This window comes from Perca fluviatilis, chromosome 4, assembly GCF_010015445.1.
Source record: "Perca fluviatilis chromosome 4, GENO_Pfluv_1.0, whole genome shotgun sequence".
Classification (NCBI taxonomy): Eukaryota; Metazoa; Chordata; class Actinopteri; order Perciformes; family Percidae; genus Perca; species Perca fluviatilis.
Window position 1 is genome coordinate 19,975,244 of NC_053115.1, and position 17,261 is coordinate 19,992,504.

Here is a 17,261-nt window from a genome sequence, read left to right on the forward strand (position 1 = left end):
CCGGGAACAATGTGCAGGCCTGATTGCTCTTTTGTGAGTTAGCTGTGGCCTTTGACATCTCCTCCTGAACCAAGTGTCTAATTCTGACAAGATTTGTCTGGAGACACAGCTGGAGGGCACTGTTACAGACAGGTGCCATACACTGCCTGTTCAACAAAGAGGGGGCGAAAAGCTAGACAATAACAGAACAGAAAAATTGCCACTGTGAAAGTGTCTGTCTGTCTGCACATGCTCTGGTTTTTCAGTCTTTAAAAGAGGCAGACACACACAGTGTCTAAAAGGTTAGGGGTGATAACAGAGGGAACATGCCAAGCAAAATCAGAGTCCCAGAAGGTACATGTGTTCCCTTTTGTCCATTTGGCAGCTGCAGACTAAGGAGGGTGTTACTTATGTCCGCAGGGATCGCACGGTGCCAAGCAGGAAGGGCAGGGTCCATGAGTGGGGGAGACCATGCCCACGCAGGAAGAAAAAAATACAGTACAGATCCGGTTTGAGAGACCGTCTGTCATCTAAAATCATGTTAGTGTGCTAAAGTGCTGGCTGATAGAAAAGGAGGGAGAGATCAAGCCAGCATTATGAGAGTGAGGGGAGAGGTCAAGTCACAAACAGGAGACTGTCATCTATCCACAGCCCAGGGGTGTGTATGAAAACCATGAGGAGACATCTTGGTACATGCGTGATACAGGTAAACATGCGTTATATATTAGAAGTTCATTATCTTATTGCCATTTTCTTAAAGGGCAGAGAGAGATTATTCACCATACAAAATACGTTTTTAAGGACTCAAAGAAATAAAAAAAATGTATTTCCAAGTTTAGCCTGTGTTGTTGTGTCATATCTTGTTAAATATCAAATATATTTAAAAAAAAAATAAAAAATCAAGTGGTCTGAGAAAAAACTAGACTTCTGCACCTCCTCTTGGCTCTGTTTTCAGGCCTTAGAAAATCTAGCCCGTGATGGGAGACTTTGGCCAATCACAGTTCATTTCAGAGAGAGAGAGAGCATTCCACATATGCTGCAGTACCGAATGCAGTTTATATATATATTAGATTAGATTTTTTTTATTGATCCCAAAAAAATGGGAAATAATGGTGTTGCAGCAGCAAAAATATCAGACACACAGCACACATACAGAGTATACATTAAATAATAGGAAACAATATACATTAAATATATATATCTCATCATGGCCTCGTGGCGTACACATACAGTACATTTATTCAATCAATTGTAATTTGGGGCGATTTTAGCTTGTGGTTTAGTGGAGTTCCTGGGTTCTAAGGCGTGTTTTAAAATATTAGTTGGCACTTCTAGAACACACTTCTAGAAAAGCGTTGTAAAGGTCTACTGTATCCATGTTTCCCTCATCCTCCACCGTATGATCTTAACAACACAGGTGAGAGAGAGGCAGGTGATGGAAAACCATCTTCTACTACAGCTTTATGTTTTTGTGATTCTCCAGAAAGTGGTTGTTGATTTGTTTGTGTGTAATACTTTTTGTTGGAGGGATTAAACTTTGCACATTTTTGCCCACATGAAAGGAAGTGCAGTGTGCTCTCACACAGCAGTCAGTATGGCAGAGGACTTGAGGCAACCCTGCAGAAGGTGTGTCATTTCTAACTGTAGTGGCTAATTCATTATGTGTTACCAGATACATTTTATGAAGCCTGTGCAGTGCTACTCATTCAATCAACTATCCACCAGAACACTAATACAGAAAAAGTATTCTTTAAAAAAAAAAATGTTTTCGTATACTTACAGCCTTTGTATATGTCTGTAGGAATCTGGACCGCACTGGAAGAGTAGTTAACCTTGTTTTTAAAATTGGGATCGTCCACAAACTCCAGCTCCAAAGATGTCGAGGTCTCCAGCGGGTTCTCCTCTTCTCCATCCTCCGTCTGCACACACACACACACACACACACACACACACACACACACACACACACACACACACACACACACACACACACACACACACACACACACACACACACACACACACACACACACACACACAAATCTAAATGAGGATACAAATATGAAATGCAAATAGAGTACCGCATTCTGTCATCTCCCATATTGTGGCTTTACAGCGCCCATCTGGGCTCTGATACATACAGTATATTGTGTCTCTTTGTGACTCACACACAGAGTCACACAGCCTTTGGATAATGTTAAGCACAAAAATAGCAATTATTCTGCCTTTTGTCTGTCTTCAGATTTAGGAGGTTCTATTCTCTCCCTCTCATAAGAAAACAGCAGCAGGTATCAGAGTAGACTACCAAACAGAGAGACTCATTAGTAACCGAGATGACTATCACAGGCACATGAGGTGCAACACAAATTAACCCCAACGATAACTAGCATCCTACACCAATTAATCACGATTTAGTCTAACACCCACTCAAATGATAGCATATTTCATAACAGACCGTCTCCTCTCTCTCGCCTGTGATTGTTCAAACAAAAAACAGCGCTAATGCTGAATATTTCTAATATGTTTTGGCACTTTTACAGCTTCTCAGTGTTGCCATTGTACATGATGAGAAAGTACAGGGAAGAGCCTGACACACATATTACATTAGGAAAGTGTCAGATATCAAAGAAAGCCAGAAGATAAAAGAGAAAAACTGGCATTTAAGCTTTTTATCTTGATAAGTTATCAATGGAGTCCAATCTGTGCCTGTTCCCACAGGAGGAAGTGATTGTGGGATGTGAAAAAAAATGACAGCAAGATATAACCCCACTCTGCGGCTCAGTTTATTGGCTTATTCCTGATCAGATTTCAGTGCGTAGCGCTCACTAAAACCCTTTTAGATGCATCCTTAGAAAACAGCACACAACTTAAACAATACTCATATCGCTGATCATTCCTTCTGCATTCTGACTGTTGAAGAGCAACATTTTACTTCAATATAAATATGTGACAGCAGCCAACTTTTCATTTTAATGAAGCAGTGTGGGTTAATTCTGACATGATTTGTTTGTTTTTTGGAGAAATTAAATCAAAACTCCATGTCTACGGTAGAAATTGATTGATGGGTCAACTTTAATTGACTATTAAAATGCAATTACAAGCTGTTGTTGGGACAAGCTGGGGGATAGTTTTGCTGAAGTCCCATTGAAAGTCAACATAAGGAACAATACAGTGGTATGACAGAGACCAGCTCATTTCTCATATGGTCATATGACCATATAGAAAATGTTCGGACAGATAAATGTGTGCTGACTGGACACCCCTGGCATTCAACAAAGAGATTACTTAAATACCAATTATCAAACAGTTTGGAAAATTATTACTAGTGCTGTCAGTTAAACGCGTTATTAACGGCGTTAATGCAAACCCATTTTAACGGCGTCAGTTTTTTTATCGCGAGATTAACGTTCTTTTTGGCCTAGCAAACTTTGTAGGTTTTTTTCACATGCTATTGCAACAACTAGTAACATTAGAAAAACTACAACACCACACCGGATCTAGCTAGACCGGAAACAAAACAACAGGCACGCTGCACACACTTGTTTGGGCTTGCGAGCCGGCCAAAGAGTAGGAGGCTAACATTATGTTTTGAGTGGATGGCGAGCGCGAGACGCCGAAATGGACGCCAATAAGATTCTGAATGGAAAGTTTACTTTTAAAAAGTTGTCGAGGGGGACAGTAGTTTCACGCACACACAGCCTGTACTCCACGGAGAAAGCAGCCACACTGGAACTGCTGCAAAGTGCAAACGCTGTCTCATTAACCAGTGATCATTGGACGTCAGTGAGTAATCAAAATTATTTACATAGGAGTTACTGCACACTATGTATATTAGCATACGGTTTTAGGACTGTGTTGTTTGTATCGGGGTTTTTTTGGACTGTTTTTGTCATTTGGGACATTGTCCACTCCCTTTTCTGTCCAGGAGAATTGTTACATTCCTTATTAGAAAAATGTAAAGGTTACAAATGTTCTGCTGTGGCATCTGGTTTTAGACCATTTAGTTTGTACTGTATAAGCAAAGTGTAAGTGTTACATCTTAGTTAGGTTAGGTAGGCCTACTTGGAGGAATTGTGCAATAATGACAGATTCACACATTTTTCTTTTGTTTACAGTAAATAAATACTAAACAATTACAAATCTTAAAGTCAAGTTCATAAAGTAACTTTCTTTGCATTCATTTGATTCCCAATCAAGATACACTGGTAAGAATTGCTTTCAATATGTACTTAAAAACAGTTCTGAAATGCAAAATAATAAAATGTTATTCATGTGATAAAACATGCGATTAATCACGATTAACTATAGAAATTTGGCGATTAATCGTGATTAAATTTTTTTATCGTTTGACAGCCCTAATTACTACACATGGTCTGGCCTCAGCAAATTAGTAAAATAAGTTATTTTAAACATGAAATCTGAGAGCAATTTACTCAATACAACTAAATAACAATGGTAGACATTTAGAAAGATTAAATTGAAATGCAACATTTGCATTACTTTTTCAAAAAAACAAAGGTTGCAATCTGACAACCACAAGGCTAAATAGGTTCAAGACTTTCGTCCTTTAATACTCCTTGTTCTATAAAAAAAACTGAGCTTTGTTAAAAAAATAAGAAGTTGTTAAACAAGACTGAATGATGAAATAATCAAAACTGATACTTTGGATAATTGTTGGTTTAGCATATATTTGTTGACACAGTTTGAGATTTCACAGGCTGACTCTCCACTAGTAGTAAACCTGTTTAGGTTAGGGATGTTGGCTTTTTAACAGCACTAACTGTGAGGTTGAGGTGTTTGTTTATCACTCAGTCTGACACTAATTCTGTCAATGTGAGGCAGGGAGTTTTTTTTTCCTTTCTTCAGAAGAGCCCAATCATAATTTACCAAGGCAGCGTCTAATTAGGAGCTGAATAAATCCATGCAGGAAAGACTGATTAGTTCATTTTCTTCAACCATCCACCACCTGTTTTGCTCGATTCATTACCCAATTTGTTAATTTTATCTCCCTGTTCTCAAGGTTTAATTAAAGGCAGAAGAGGCCAGAGATGACATTTTGAAAATTCTTTCATTCCCGCCTTCAGCCAACCAGGGATAACCTCAAACCTGTTACTTAGGACCGTGTGTGTGTGTGTGTGTGTGTGTATGCACGTGCGTGTGTGTGTTTATTCGAAAGACTGCATTAACGAGTGAGATAGAGGAAAAACAGCCTTTTAAACAAACCAGGAATCCTTTAACAAAAAAAAAAAACATAAATAAGTAACCTCACAATTGGTAAATAGCTGTAACATGTAGTATGCCACAACTGGAGAAAACATTAGAATAATCAATCCTATAATATTTGATAGTTGTCCTCAAAGTAAATTACTACCTTGGTAGTATGATTGACAATATTTTTCTACCAAATGGATAAAAGAATTGCAGTAAAGTAGAATCATGCAAACCAAATAATATTTGCATTTTCAATCTGGACTCTTTGTCTGCTCCCTGCTGACAAAGAGTTGTTATAATCTTTTATGGGAAACGAGCTGTGTGGTGCCTGAACTTGTCTGTAGTTTTAACTGATGGCCAATAAGACTTCAGTCATAATATTGTTCACATTACACATAGGACATTACATTCTGTGTGTAATTAATACAAAAGAACCCAAAGATAATTGAATAAGATAAATAAATAAAATGCTCTTCAGATATGCTTTGACACATAGGCAGTTTAAAAAATGAATTATCACATTGCACTTTTAATATCAAGGGTAAAGTGACAAGAGGAGAAATTAACAGGGTATAGAGTAAAGGATAAGGGATAGGGTACAGAGGTGACAAGGCTTGGATAAGAGAGCCCGCCAATCACTTACCTGAATTCTTATCATATCTACTCGATGGTACAGTACAGCACATTAGTACACACTCCGGTGGTAAAAGCCTTAATTGAGGGGTCATCGTGGGAGGAATCAAGATTAAGATCTGGGAGTACTGGTGGGCGACGGTTGGGGTTGCAGGGATGAGGAATGACCTCTGCCTCTGTCTTTAGGTGGCTGTGGGGTTGGTGAGTTGGGGGTCAGGGGTGTGACACTTGCTCGGCCTCAGTGTGCCATGTTAATGATGACTGATGTTCTCCAATTAGATGTGCTGACAGGCCCTAAAGCGCTGTGTCATTAATCACAGGAGTGGCATGCACAAAGAGAAAATCACATCATGATTTATTGCTCCTCCGCCTCACTCTCTTCCTCTCTCTATTTCACTCTCTTCCCATCTTTTTGTGCTTTGGTGATCGGGGGGGGGGGTTCTCGCACTCCTCCTTGAAACTTAATCAATCAGGGCACGGGCTCCAAGTATGACCTATCCTAAGAAGGAACTGCAGCCAGAGTGGTGGCGTGTTGAGACCAAACGACAGTGACTTGCAGGGCTTTTCTGGAGGAAACGCCATTACCCAGCCTGCAGGTTGTTCATATTCTTCTGTATGAATGACACACTTGACAGAAATGGTGTCCTTGTGTATGAAAGCGCAATATGACTCATGTTTTGGTTTGAGGTGTCTTGGTGATGGGTGTGGATGTCTAACAACCCTGCAGTTCAGATCCTTAGTCAACACAATTAGGGTTAGTGGGGAGGGAGAAACCTCTGAAAATAACACTGGGGGAGGACAGCTGAAGTTACTGTCACATGCATGTCGGCCTGCCCCTGCTCTGTCACTCCGTCTCACCACACAGCAGTGTCACCTCACTAACACACACAGACATCCCAGGGGCCTGTGACCGGAAGGGTGGCATCAACACCGAGGAGGCCGGGGAGGGATGGGGTGGGGTTGCAGGAAAAGGAGTGGTAAGTGGAGTGGGTAGGATTTGGGGTTTAACGCAGGCAGACGGGGGAGGGGGGGAGCAGTCCGTACTGTACTCACATAGTCTGAATCCGCTTTGGAATCGTAGTATGAAATGTCATTCTCCTGTGCAGAAAAGAAAAGTGAAAAGACAGTTGATGAGAGAAGATATAGCAGTGTCTATATCAGCCCTGACTCCTCGCAGTGGTAAGCTAGAGAGAGTCACGTTATATTCAGTCACACTGTTCAGCATGAGAATATAATCAGCATCACAGAACGCAGAAGGAGTAGTGTGATGTGGAATGACATGAGAAGGTGAGCAGGTGAGCTGTAGCGATATCGAAAGATGTAAAGCATCTGGGCAATGCTTTTGTTAACAAGATGCAATGTATGTGGCACGTGTTCATGTGTTGTGTTGAGTTTTCAAAAAAAAAAAGAGCTTAGTTTGCAGTGAGAGAAGAATAAACTTCAAATATTACTCTCTCTGGGAGTCTTATCAACCTCAGCTGGCTGTGTTTTTAGTCTAGGTAAACAGCTCTCACAAAAGGAGAGAAACAGAAAAAAGAGTAAGCAAAATAATGTAAATGTATGCAATTTTTCTGCACTTTCATGCTCTAATTATAGACTGAAGTTACCCGTCTCAAGCCAAAGCCCCGGATTCAGCCTTTCACCACCAAGCTCCCGGTCTATATCCCGAACAAAGACTCCATACCCAGGCTGTTAGTCTCCCTGCCGCCCTTTTTTTCCTCTTAACTGGCGTTCTTATCTCCCATAGAGGCAGGCGTGAGGGCGGGCAGGGGTTGCATGCAGCGAGCAGCATCCGTGGGGCCTGCCTCATTATCATGAGGAGGCTGGCTGAGGACGCGCTCTCAAGGGCATAACAGTGAGTGACTCGCCCTCACTGAAGGAGCTGTGGTCATGGTCTGATGAGGGAGAATGGCTGACAGAAAAAGAGACCGTCTACTGTACAGGTAAGGTGAGTCTTACACGCAACTTACTGACTTATTTTGTCTCAATTTCTGTTTGTCTCTTGCACACTTTCACCATTTTGCTCTTCTCTATTTTCATCCGTCTCCCACTGTCTCACACACACGCTGCTCTCTGTGTTTGTTTAACTTGTACGGAAAACACACACACACACACACACACACACACACACACACACACACACACACACACACACACACACACACACACACACACCTAAATGCACAAGTATTCTCTTTCTCTGTCAGCCCCCATCTTTCTCCCAGCTCCCTTCGGCATGAGAGCCTCTCTACACACAACCAGGGTCTTGGCTGGCCTCCAGTGCTAATCAGAGAGTCAGTCATCAGGTCCGCTCAGTCCCTAACAACTCACCAAAGAAACACAGTATGATCAAAACTCACACTGACACCAAACATGGGGCGGACCAGCCTGGACGCAGCTTGTGTCTTTGGGTAATGAGCATGGACAAGATAGATAGAGGAGGAGCACAATCTGCCCCCTGACATGTCCCCTCAACTTACCAGCACTCCCTCTGCCTTTCCAGCTCTGTCAGAGAGATCAGGAGTCAGGACGGAAGGAGAGGAACTGAGTGTGGATCAGAGCGGATCGTTCAGGGAATACATGGGGTGAAGGTGGAGGGTTAGTATGGAGGCTGAGGTCGGGGTGATATGAAGGGATGAATTAAGAGGAGAGAAATGGGTGGTGGTGGTGGGGGTGGGTGCGGTGGCGAAAGAGCTGCCAGTACTAAAAATAGCCGTGCCTTTGCAGAGAGAGAAGAGAAAGCGAGCTAGCGAGACTGTGGCAGTCAGGGTTGTTGTGTCTGCCAGCAGGATTGATCTGGAGCCCGGTCCTGCTTAGACTGGTCCCTCGCTTCTAAAGCGTTTACTCTCACTACTGTGGCATTACAACTCATTATTCAGGACTGCTTCCTGTAAATAAACTCTTGGTTCCTTGCACCCGAGGGACACCGTCCAGCAGCTTTACTCAAACAAATAATACACTCAAAAAAACATACAACACATTACTGAAGGGATAGTTTAGTGAGAGGTCCAACACTGTAATACTAATACTTTATTGTTGCACTGTTATATGTCCCTATCCCTTATTACTGCTTTTTATTGCAAATAATATAATATACAGTGTTATATGTCATAAATCAAAGAAAAAACCTAATAAATGAGCGGAGGAACATACATAATGATGCAGATGCTTCCAAAGGGTCACTAGATGGTTGTATGAGCATGCAAATTATGTGAATCATATGCTATGCTATCCCTCCAGTAAAGTTCCACAGGCTAGTAGATTATTTGCAAAAGGAGCACTGAAGCTGTTCTGGTGGCTGGTGGTACCCAAACACCTTTCTAAGACTTTTTATGTTGGTTTTTCCTTTTATTTGTCACTCATCTCTCATTGGTATCATGTCTGTTTGCAAAGATGGACAGCTGTGTTTACCTTTCTGCACCCTTACCCTGTACATATCACTTACTCATGCTAAACCTGCACCATGTAGTACAGACAGGAATCACCACTTACAGTCAATCAATAGTATCAGTTGCATAAGTATAAGTATTGGTAGCACATAATGCAACCTTGCGCAACTGTCTTTAATTACGTAAAAGTCCCCCTATTCAGCATTTAATACATGGATTAACATATAGTGGTAGTTGTGCAGATGCAGATAAATCAGGGGGTGTGATTTTGTAAATTCAAGCTTCAGAGCAGGTAAGTCAGATATGATTGGGCACAGCTATGATACTGGTTTGAAAATAGCAATGTATTTCAATACCTAAAGTACAACTAAGTAAAATAAAAATGTCTTTGTAACCATTACTGCTTCTGGTCAACATAAATTATACTTATTTGTATAAAGTTGTCGCCTTTTGCAATATGATGAAAAATAAGACCTCAAAACATAACACAAGCACTTAAGAGTTACACTGATCCTACTCATGAATGCAACAACCTCTGCCTCCAACCACACACTCTGATAAACACCACACAGACATGCACAGAAGAGGTGGCTCCATGTGGACGAGTCCTAGGCCATCATGACCCTCTGAGCAGCCCCCAGGGGTAGAATGGGCATCTGCTGCGGCTGGTCACAGGTCTCTATAGGTTCAGGGTCTGGGTTAAACACACATCTGATACAACACCAAGCCAGCAATGATCCCACGCTCATCTCTCTCAAAGCTCCACCCTGCTAGTGCACACATACATACACACATTTATATATATATATATATATATATATATATATATATATATATATATATATATATCATACATAATCGCATGCTCATTTACAGCATGTACGCAGTTGTGAATGTACATACGGAGCAAGTGCACATACAAGGCCAAGTGTATCACATGCATGCATAGAAACACAAAGTCTGAAAAATTTCCACTGACACAATGTGCTATCAGTAAATTAATCTATCATGCTGAGTATAACAACAAATTTCAAATAGGAGACAAACACTGAGGTCAGGTGATGATCTCCAGCAATCCTCCCTTACATCAATCTTCCTCCGCTCATCTCCTTCCCTCTCCTCACCCTTATCTGGATCTGGTTCCTCTCTCCTTCCCCACATCTCTCCTCCTCCTCCTTCTCCTCCTCCTCCTCCTCCTCCTCCTCCTCCTCCTCCTCCTCCTCCTCCTTTCACCCTTGCCCTGTCTTATCTTCATCTTTCCCAATCTCTCTATCCTCAATACCAGCCTCCTCTTGCCAATTTCAGATTTCAGCAAAAGCAGTGGCGCGTAGGTTAGATGCCTACTGTTGCTATAGAAACCGCCCCTCTGCTCTAGATTACAATGTGACTTTGTCTCCTTGCCAGGGCTACAATGTCTGCTCGTTTTATGTCTGACCAGATACATGCCTGCCTATCTTTTGTTTGTCTGTATGCCTGTCAGTCTGTCAGACTATGAGGTTGTTCTTCTGCCAGCGTGTTTTCTTGTCATCGCTACATGCTGTTATTTTAATGTCATCCATTGCTTGTAGTTACACATTTAAACTTCAAAATCTCCTGTCAAGTGAAGGTCGGAGCATTTAAAGCCCCACAATTTCATAATATGTGAAGAGGACCTTGAAAGATGATTTATCTGGTAAAGCATATGGTAACCATACATTATTGAAAAATGCCTAGTAGCCTACATAACAGCTGTCATATTTAGGGGTGCATGTAATGACGGAGTGTGGTCGCTGGGACTAAATCTTTTGATTTTGAATCTGTGAGCTCCCTCAATGGGCTGGCTGAGACAGGTTGACATTTGAGTGTGAGACAAGCGCTCCATCATAGGTGGGGACAGATTACAGTCATATTCATATCTCCTCTGGACACCTGCTAATGATATTATAATTACAGAACACACTCTGTGCCTCCGCCATGCCCTGGGGTGTAGAAGCACGCAGAAACACACACACACACACACACACACACACACACACACACACACACACACACACACACACACACACACACACACACACACACACACACACACACACACACACACACGCACCCTCTCCTGGCCTCAATAGTCTAGCAATAATTCGTAGCACCAGTTTCCCTAATGGAAGCTGACATTATATCAAACACAATAAATTATTTCATTTACTGCTCTTCATTAACCCACACACATCAGCCCATAAGGTATTAACGGACACACACACACGCGCGCGCACACACACACACACACACACACACACACACACACACACACACACACACACACACACACACACACACACACACACACACACACACACACACACACAGCAATCAGAATAAATGAAGAACAATGAAACAATGTGATTTGGCTGCAAAAAAGAACTGCTTACGTAAAGTTTGTAGCAACCCTGTTGTTATGGAGCTATACGTTCTAACTTCTTTTCTTATCTCCCCCACTCCAACCTCATGTCTCTACTTATCTCTTCCTTTGTGTTTCTATTTCCACAGCATCCTTCTATCCCATCTATACATGTCAAACAGTATGAAACTCAAGACATTCAAACTAGATGAATACTCGGCCATATTAGCTGGTGAAACCTCTCCGGTAAGAGGGAGGAATGCAATCTTCCAGGCTAAGCACACTAAGCTTTGACTCCGTTGCACGCACGACACACGGGTGCATTACAATTTACGTATGTTAAGTAAGAAATGACTGACATCCAATTTAATCTGGAGAAGGAAATATATACACAAGGGCATTCATACTAGGAGAGACGTCAATATGAAATCACAATACACCATCAGAAACAAATTAGTTTCTTTAATTTATATGGCCCACAGGTTTTGCATAAGTGTTAAAACGTGAGCTCATGAAATATGATTTTCAAACAGAGGTAAATTAATCATAGACATGTAGAAATTTGTCAGAGATCTGAAAGCCCTTTAACCACTTTGATCTTGAATTGCAGGGGTTGCCTGTGAATAAAACATGAATTCTTGTTCTTTGGTGGAGCCTTTTTGATTCAAGGGATGTTAAACCCTATCCTGTCCTGGGTGCGGGCATATTGATTATTCACAGAAATGTAAAAAAAAAACTTTCCAGTAACTGGACAAAAATGATTTTTACTTGTACCTAAATTGTAATTAAATGGAGGAACCAGCAGCTGCCAGCTCCAAACGGAGTTTAAGGTAACCTTTTACCGATCTGCCGGCGATTTGATTTTGCCCTGCAGTTCAGGCTGAAAACCTGTACGTTTATCTATCGTGCTTCCGTTACAAATTTGCAGGAACCAATCACAAACTGGCTTATCCACCTGGCGCGCTATTGGCGGGTTTAACACGATGACGATAGAGAAGCGAAAGGCAAGCAGCTTTTTGTTTACATTCAACGTGACGGCCACCGAAGCGCAGCAACCCGTTGATGCCGCTGTAGCTGCCGTTTTAAAAGATTTCAAAGGCAAGTTTTCTCTGAAAACGGAACAGAAACTTGCCCAGGAATAATTCCTACAAAAGAAGGATGTGTTTGCCTTACTATCGACTGGCTTTCGCTCTGCCTCGCTCTGCAAAGTACATCACCCGGATCGTTGGTCAGATTGGTTGAAGGTAGGGCTGGGCGATATGGAGAAAATCAGATATCGCGATATTCTTGTCCTAATACTTCGATGTCAATACTGTGGCGATATTATAGGGCTGACAATTGGTGCTTTAACAAAATATCTTCACAATGAGAGTTAAGATAAATAATCTTCAGTAATGTAGATATAATGACTAAGTGGGTAAAGGTAAAAATAATAGAAGAGCTAGAACAGTCTGGTAACACAGAAAATGACATCACATTACTTTAATGCAGCCTTTAAAACCAGGAAAAGACAACACTTAAGCCATTTACGATATTACGATATTATTTCAAAAATCGAATACAATATCTAGTCTCATATCACGATATCAATATAATATCGATATATATTGCCCAGCCCTAGTTGAAGGACTATCCAATTGCGTACAGAGTCATTTGAACTATGCCCGTTGATCACGCCTCTTGTGTAGTAGAAAATACAGAGCAGACTCCCCAGACTAATGTTCAAACTTAAAAGATTGAGCTTAGTCTGGTGATAGCCAGACTATAATCTCTCAGTATAATACCATACAATTCAACAGCACCACAGACTACAGGCTCTAAGATTACCATAAAGGTTCAACAAACACTGAACATTATAACCTTAATGAAGGCAACTTGGTGTATAGCAAACACTTAATCCACTAAAATGTGGCCATTAAAACTACTGTATCCGCTACTTATTTATCATCATTGTTCAGGTAAATGAACTAATCTGGCCACAATGATGAAATAAAAATAAATAAATAAAAGCCAGCAACAGTAACAGAATTACAGGCAACTTTTAAATAAATAAAACGTTATCTTTATCGTTATAATGCAAGAGTATCTTTGGACATAACTTACTGCAGTTGATTCTTGGGAGTCACTGCTTTTCCCTTTATAGTGTATTTTTTTCTGTATTTAAAAGTTTATTTGCACCTTCATACTGGAAGAAGCCATTTGTTGCCCCATCTTATCACTTCACAAATAAATGCAGACATGTTGTTTGAGGTGTCTTGTCTAAAAACACATGGCTGTTGTCTTACAACCAAAATGCCTCCTTATAATGTCAAGTCAATAAAGAGTCACCCAGCAAACTAGAAATAAACTGTTGGCCTGGAAGACAGAGAGAGAGCTATTGAGCTAGAGTGAAACTCCGATAAAGGAGTGCATGACGGAGGCCTTGGGCGCGGCTACCTCCCTCTCTCTCTCATTGGCATGCTCTGCATCTCCAGGCTTTTAAGCGATTAGGGGGCTGCTGAGACCATGGCGTCCAAGCATAGCTCCATGCAGATGTTCACATTTGTATGCCAATAAACAAATGTGCCCCCAGATTAAAGCTCCAACACACAGTGCAAATTCAGCAAAGTGAATGACATTCTCCATGCACATCTCATCAATGTCTTGCTCCTCTTCGGGCAGAGAGACATGCCTCCTCTAACTGCACACTAACTTCAAAGACTCTCACAAAGATGGGCAGCAACCAAAACGATAGGAGACGGAGTGAGGGAGGAAAGAAAGAGGGAGAACAATTGAGGAAGAGAGAAGTTGTGATTATTGTGAAATTAAGAATACATAAAATATTAAGGTTATATATGCCACGGTTAGATTTCATGCCCCTAATTTTACCCATGAATCTGCAATTTCAGCTCTATAAATCTCTCTTTGTAAACATCCAGCAGGTCACAGAATCCTCTCTCTCTCTCTCTCTCTCTCTCTCTCTCTCTCTCTCTCCCTCTCCCCCAAATCTCTGCTGTATCTTTCTTTCAGAGCCTGACACTTCCCCTTGGTAAAAGCAGTTAAATCAGTCTGTGAATATTCCAATCCTGTGATAACGAAAGAAGGCTTTGTCCTGCTGCACTCTGGGTAATGCAGCTCTCCATTGTTGGCTGACAGGGCTCCATTGAGGAGCAGGTTTTAACACTGATAAGCATCACCACACTGCATGGACACAGTGCCAGATAAAAAGCCTATCCAACATGACACATGCATGCCAACACCTCCCAAACAAGCCCCCAATCTGATCATCAGAGGGGAAGCAGGAAAGAGGTGCTGTAACACCAAATAAAGACAAATAAGATAAACCAGCCGTGGCAATATTAAGGCTATCATTTGATTCCAGAGGGATTTGATAAAGCAAATGCAATTATCTACGTTGAACATTTTTACAGCATCTGTAGCTGGGGTGACCAATCACAAACAAACTGATACTCAGCCTGGATTTCCCTGTCCAATCACACCGCAGCTTTCTATGACACTGGGGCTCCACTTATCTGTGTGAAATGTTTCCAGGTTCCATTTTTCCTGGCGGGTTGCATACAGCTTTTCATTTCACTATTTTTCAGACATTTTTCGTCTGCTAGTCCACAGAGTCCGAGAGTGGCCAATCAACAATCAGCGCGGACCAAAGAAGACCTGTTATTTCCGACCCCGTAATCATTTCCATCAGATGCCTTGCTGTCCCTCACAATGATTTGAACATTCAAATGACAAAGGGAAGCCTGCTTTAAGATATCTGCAGACAGGCACCAAGGACAGCGGTGACAGAATACAGCGCGTAAACACTGTAACCAGAGCAGCCATCTCCCTTCTGCCAAAACCAACCTGTCACCACTCACAAAATGACAACCTGCCCGCTCACCCATCAGTTTCCTGGAACACCTTGGTAGACTGTAACACAAGGAAGCCTCATACATAAAATATATAGGTTTTTATTTTCTGCAGACATCCTTTTTAACTGGGACTACATGATTAATCGTTTAGTCTATAACATTTTTGACAAAAGTCATAGCATGCTATCACCAGAGCCCAACATGACATCTTCAAATAGTTTCTTTTGCCCAACCAGCAGTCTACAACTCAAATATATTCCACTCACAGTAATAGAAAAGCAACAAATTGTCATATTTTAGAAGCTGGAACGAGCAAATATTTTACATTTTTGAGTCTAAAATTAAAATGATTGTGCAGGTGCCCTGGTGGCCAAGGAGTTTAAAGTGATGGTTCGGAGTAATTTCACCCTAGGGTCCTTTGCACCATGACCTCGAGCCAAACACCCCCCCAGAAGCTTTTTTCACCTGGGTCTAACATTGGGAGAGTTAGCGTAGAGTAGCGTAGAGTAGCGTAGAGTAGCGTTATCAGCTGAATAGCTTAGCGCAGGGGCTAATGGACCCACGTTTGTATCTCGTAAATGACCCCACTAATAATGCCCGAAATGATACCAAACTTCTACACTAGTACAAATTGGTTATGCACTCATAAAACGATGGATTGGAAAGTTTGTAAGTACACCAGAAGTGCATGAACACTTGCCTGCTCTCTTCTGCTCTCTGTTGTTGCTGCTGCTGCTACCTGCAGTTAGACGAGTGCTAGGGCCGTCTACAAATTACTACACCGAAAAGAGATACAATGTCTCCAAACTTACCTCAATTATTACTTGTCTCCTGCTAGTTATACTACAACACTTACTTAAAAAAAAGCAGTTAAATTAAAAAATATTTTTGTTGTATTTTTGTAATTTGTAGACGGCCCTAAGCACTCGTCTTACAGCAGCAACAACAACAGCAGCAGAGAGCAGAAGCCAGCAGTCAAGTGTTATTTACATAAACTTCTGGTGTACTTACAAACTTTCCAATCCATCGTTTTATGAGTGCATAACCTATTTGTACTAGTATAGACGTTTGGTATCATTTCGGGCATTATTACTGGGGTAACTTACGAGATACAAACGTGGATCCATTAGCCCCTGCGCTAAGCTATTCATCTGATAACGCTACTCTACGCTAACTCTCCCAATGTTAGACCCAGGGGAAAAAAGCTTCTGGGGGGGTGTTTGGCTCGAGGTCATGGTGCAAAGGACCCTAGAGTGAAATTACTCTGAACCATCACTTTAAGGCACAGACCATGAACCTCAACATCTCAAGCTCGGAACCACTGCTATTGGTGTTGTCATGTCACTCTCTCCTCATTCCTGTAGTATTACTGTCAACTCCAATAAAAGGCATAAAATGGCCCAAAATTCTTTTTTTTAATGTCGATTAATTTTCCATCAATAAACAAATCAATGTATAATTTAATGATTTAAGCTAAAAGCTGTAAGATAATGTGTTTCAATGTCTACATAAAAAAAAGAACATATTGAAATACAGAAATAAACAAATCAGTCCATTTTCCTTTCTGCTCTGACCAGAAGGGCCTTAAAATAACATTTCATGGGTGTTGGTCATGTGTTGAAATGGGAAAATTGAGGTTCTCTGGATTTCTCTGACTATTGATTCCCATCTCCTGTGAGGCAGGGGGATCGATACGTGGGATTTAGACATGGGGGAGGGACTCTCTCAACCCTTCCTCCTGGCTAGCAGGCTGTATCACAGTTGGCCAAACTGCAACTGACTGAAGGCTTAGTGACACACCTGAACTTTTCTCCTTATATC

General features: G+C 41.4%; 1 protein-coding gene across 3 annotated transcripts in view; it reads right to left on the bottom strand.

The window, feature by feature from the left end:
• The window catches only part of cacna2d2a (calcium channel, voltage-dependent, alpha 2/delta subunit 2a), a 146,577-nt gene that overhangs the window by 48,529 nt on the left and 80,787 nt on the right, over window positions 1-17,261 (bottom strand). For 2 of the 3 annotated variants that reach the window (XM_039797270.1, XM_039797272.1), the window contains 2 exons: window positions 6,877-6,921; window positions 1,760-1,898 (listed from right to left, as the gene is read on the bottom strand). In XM_039797270.1, the coding sequence (XP_039653204.1) occupies window positions 1,760-1,898; window positions 6,877-6,921 (184 nt within the window). The remainder of the gene's footprint in view (window positions 1-1,759; window positions 1,899-6,876; window positions 6,922-17,261) is intronic. The other variant, XM_039797271.1, reaches the window with a different exon arrangement.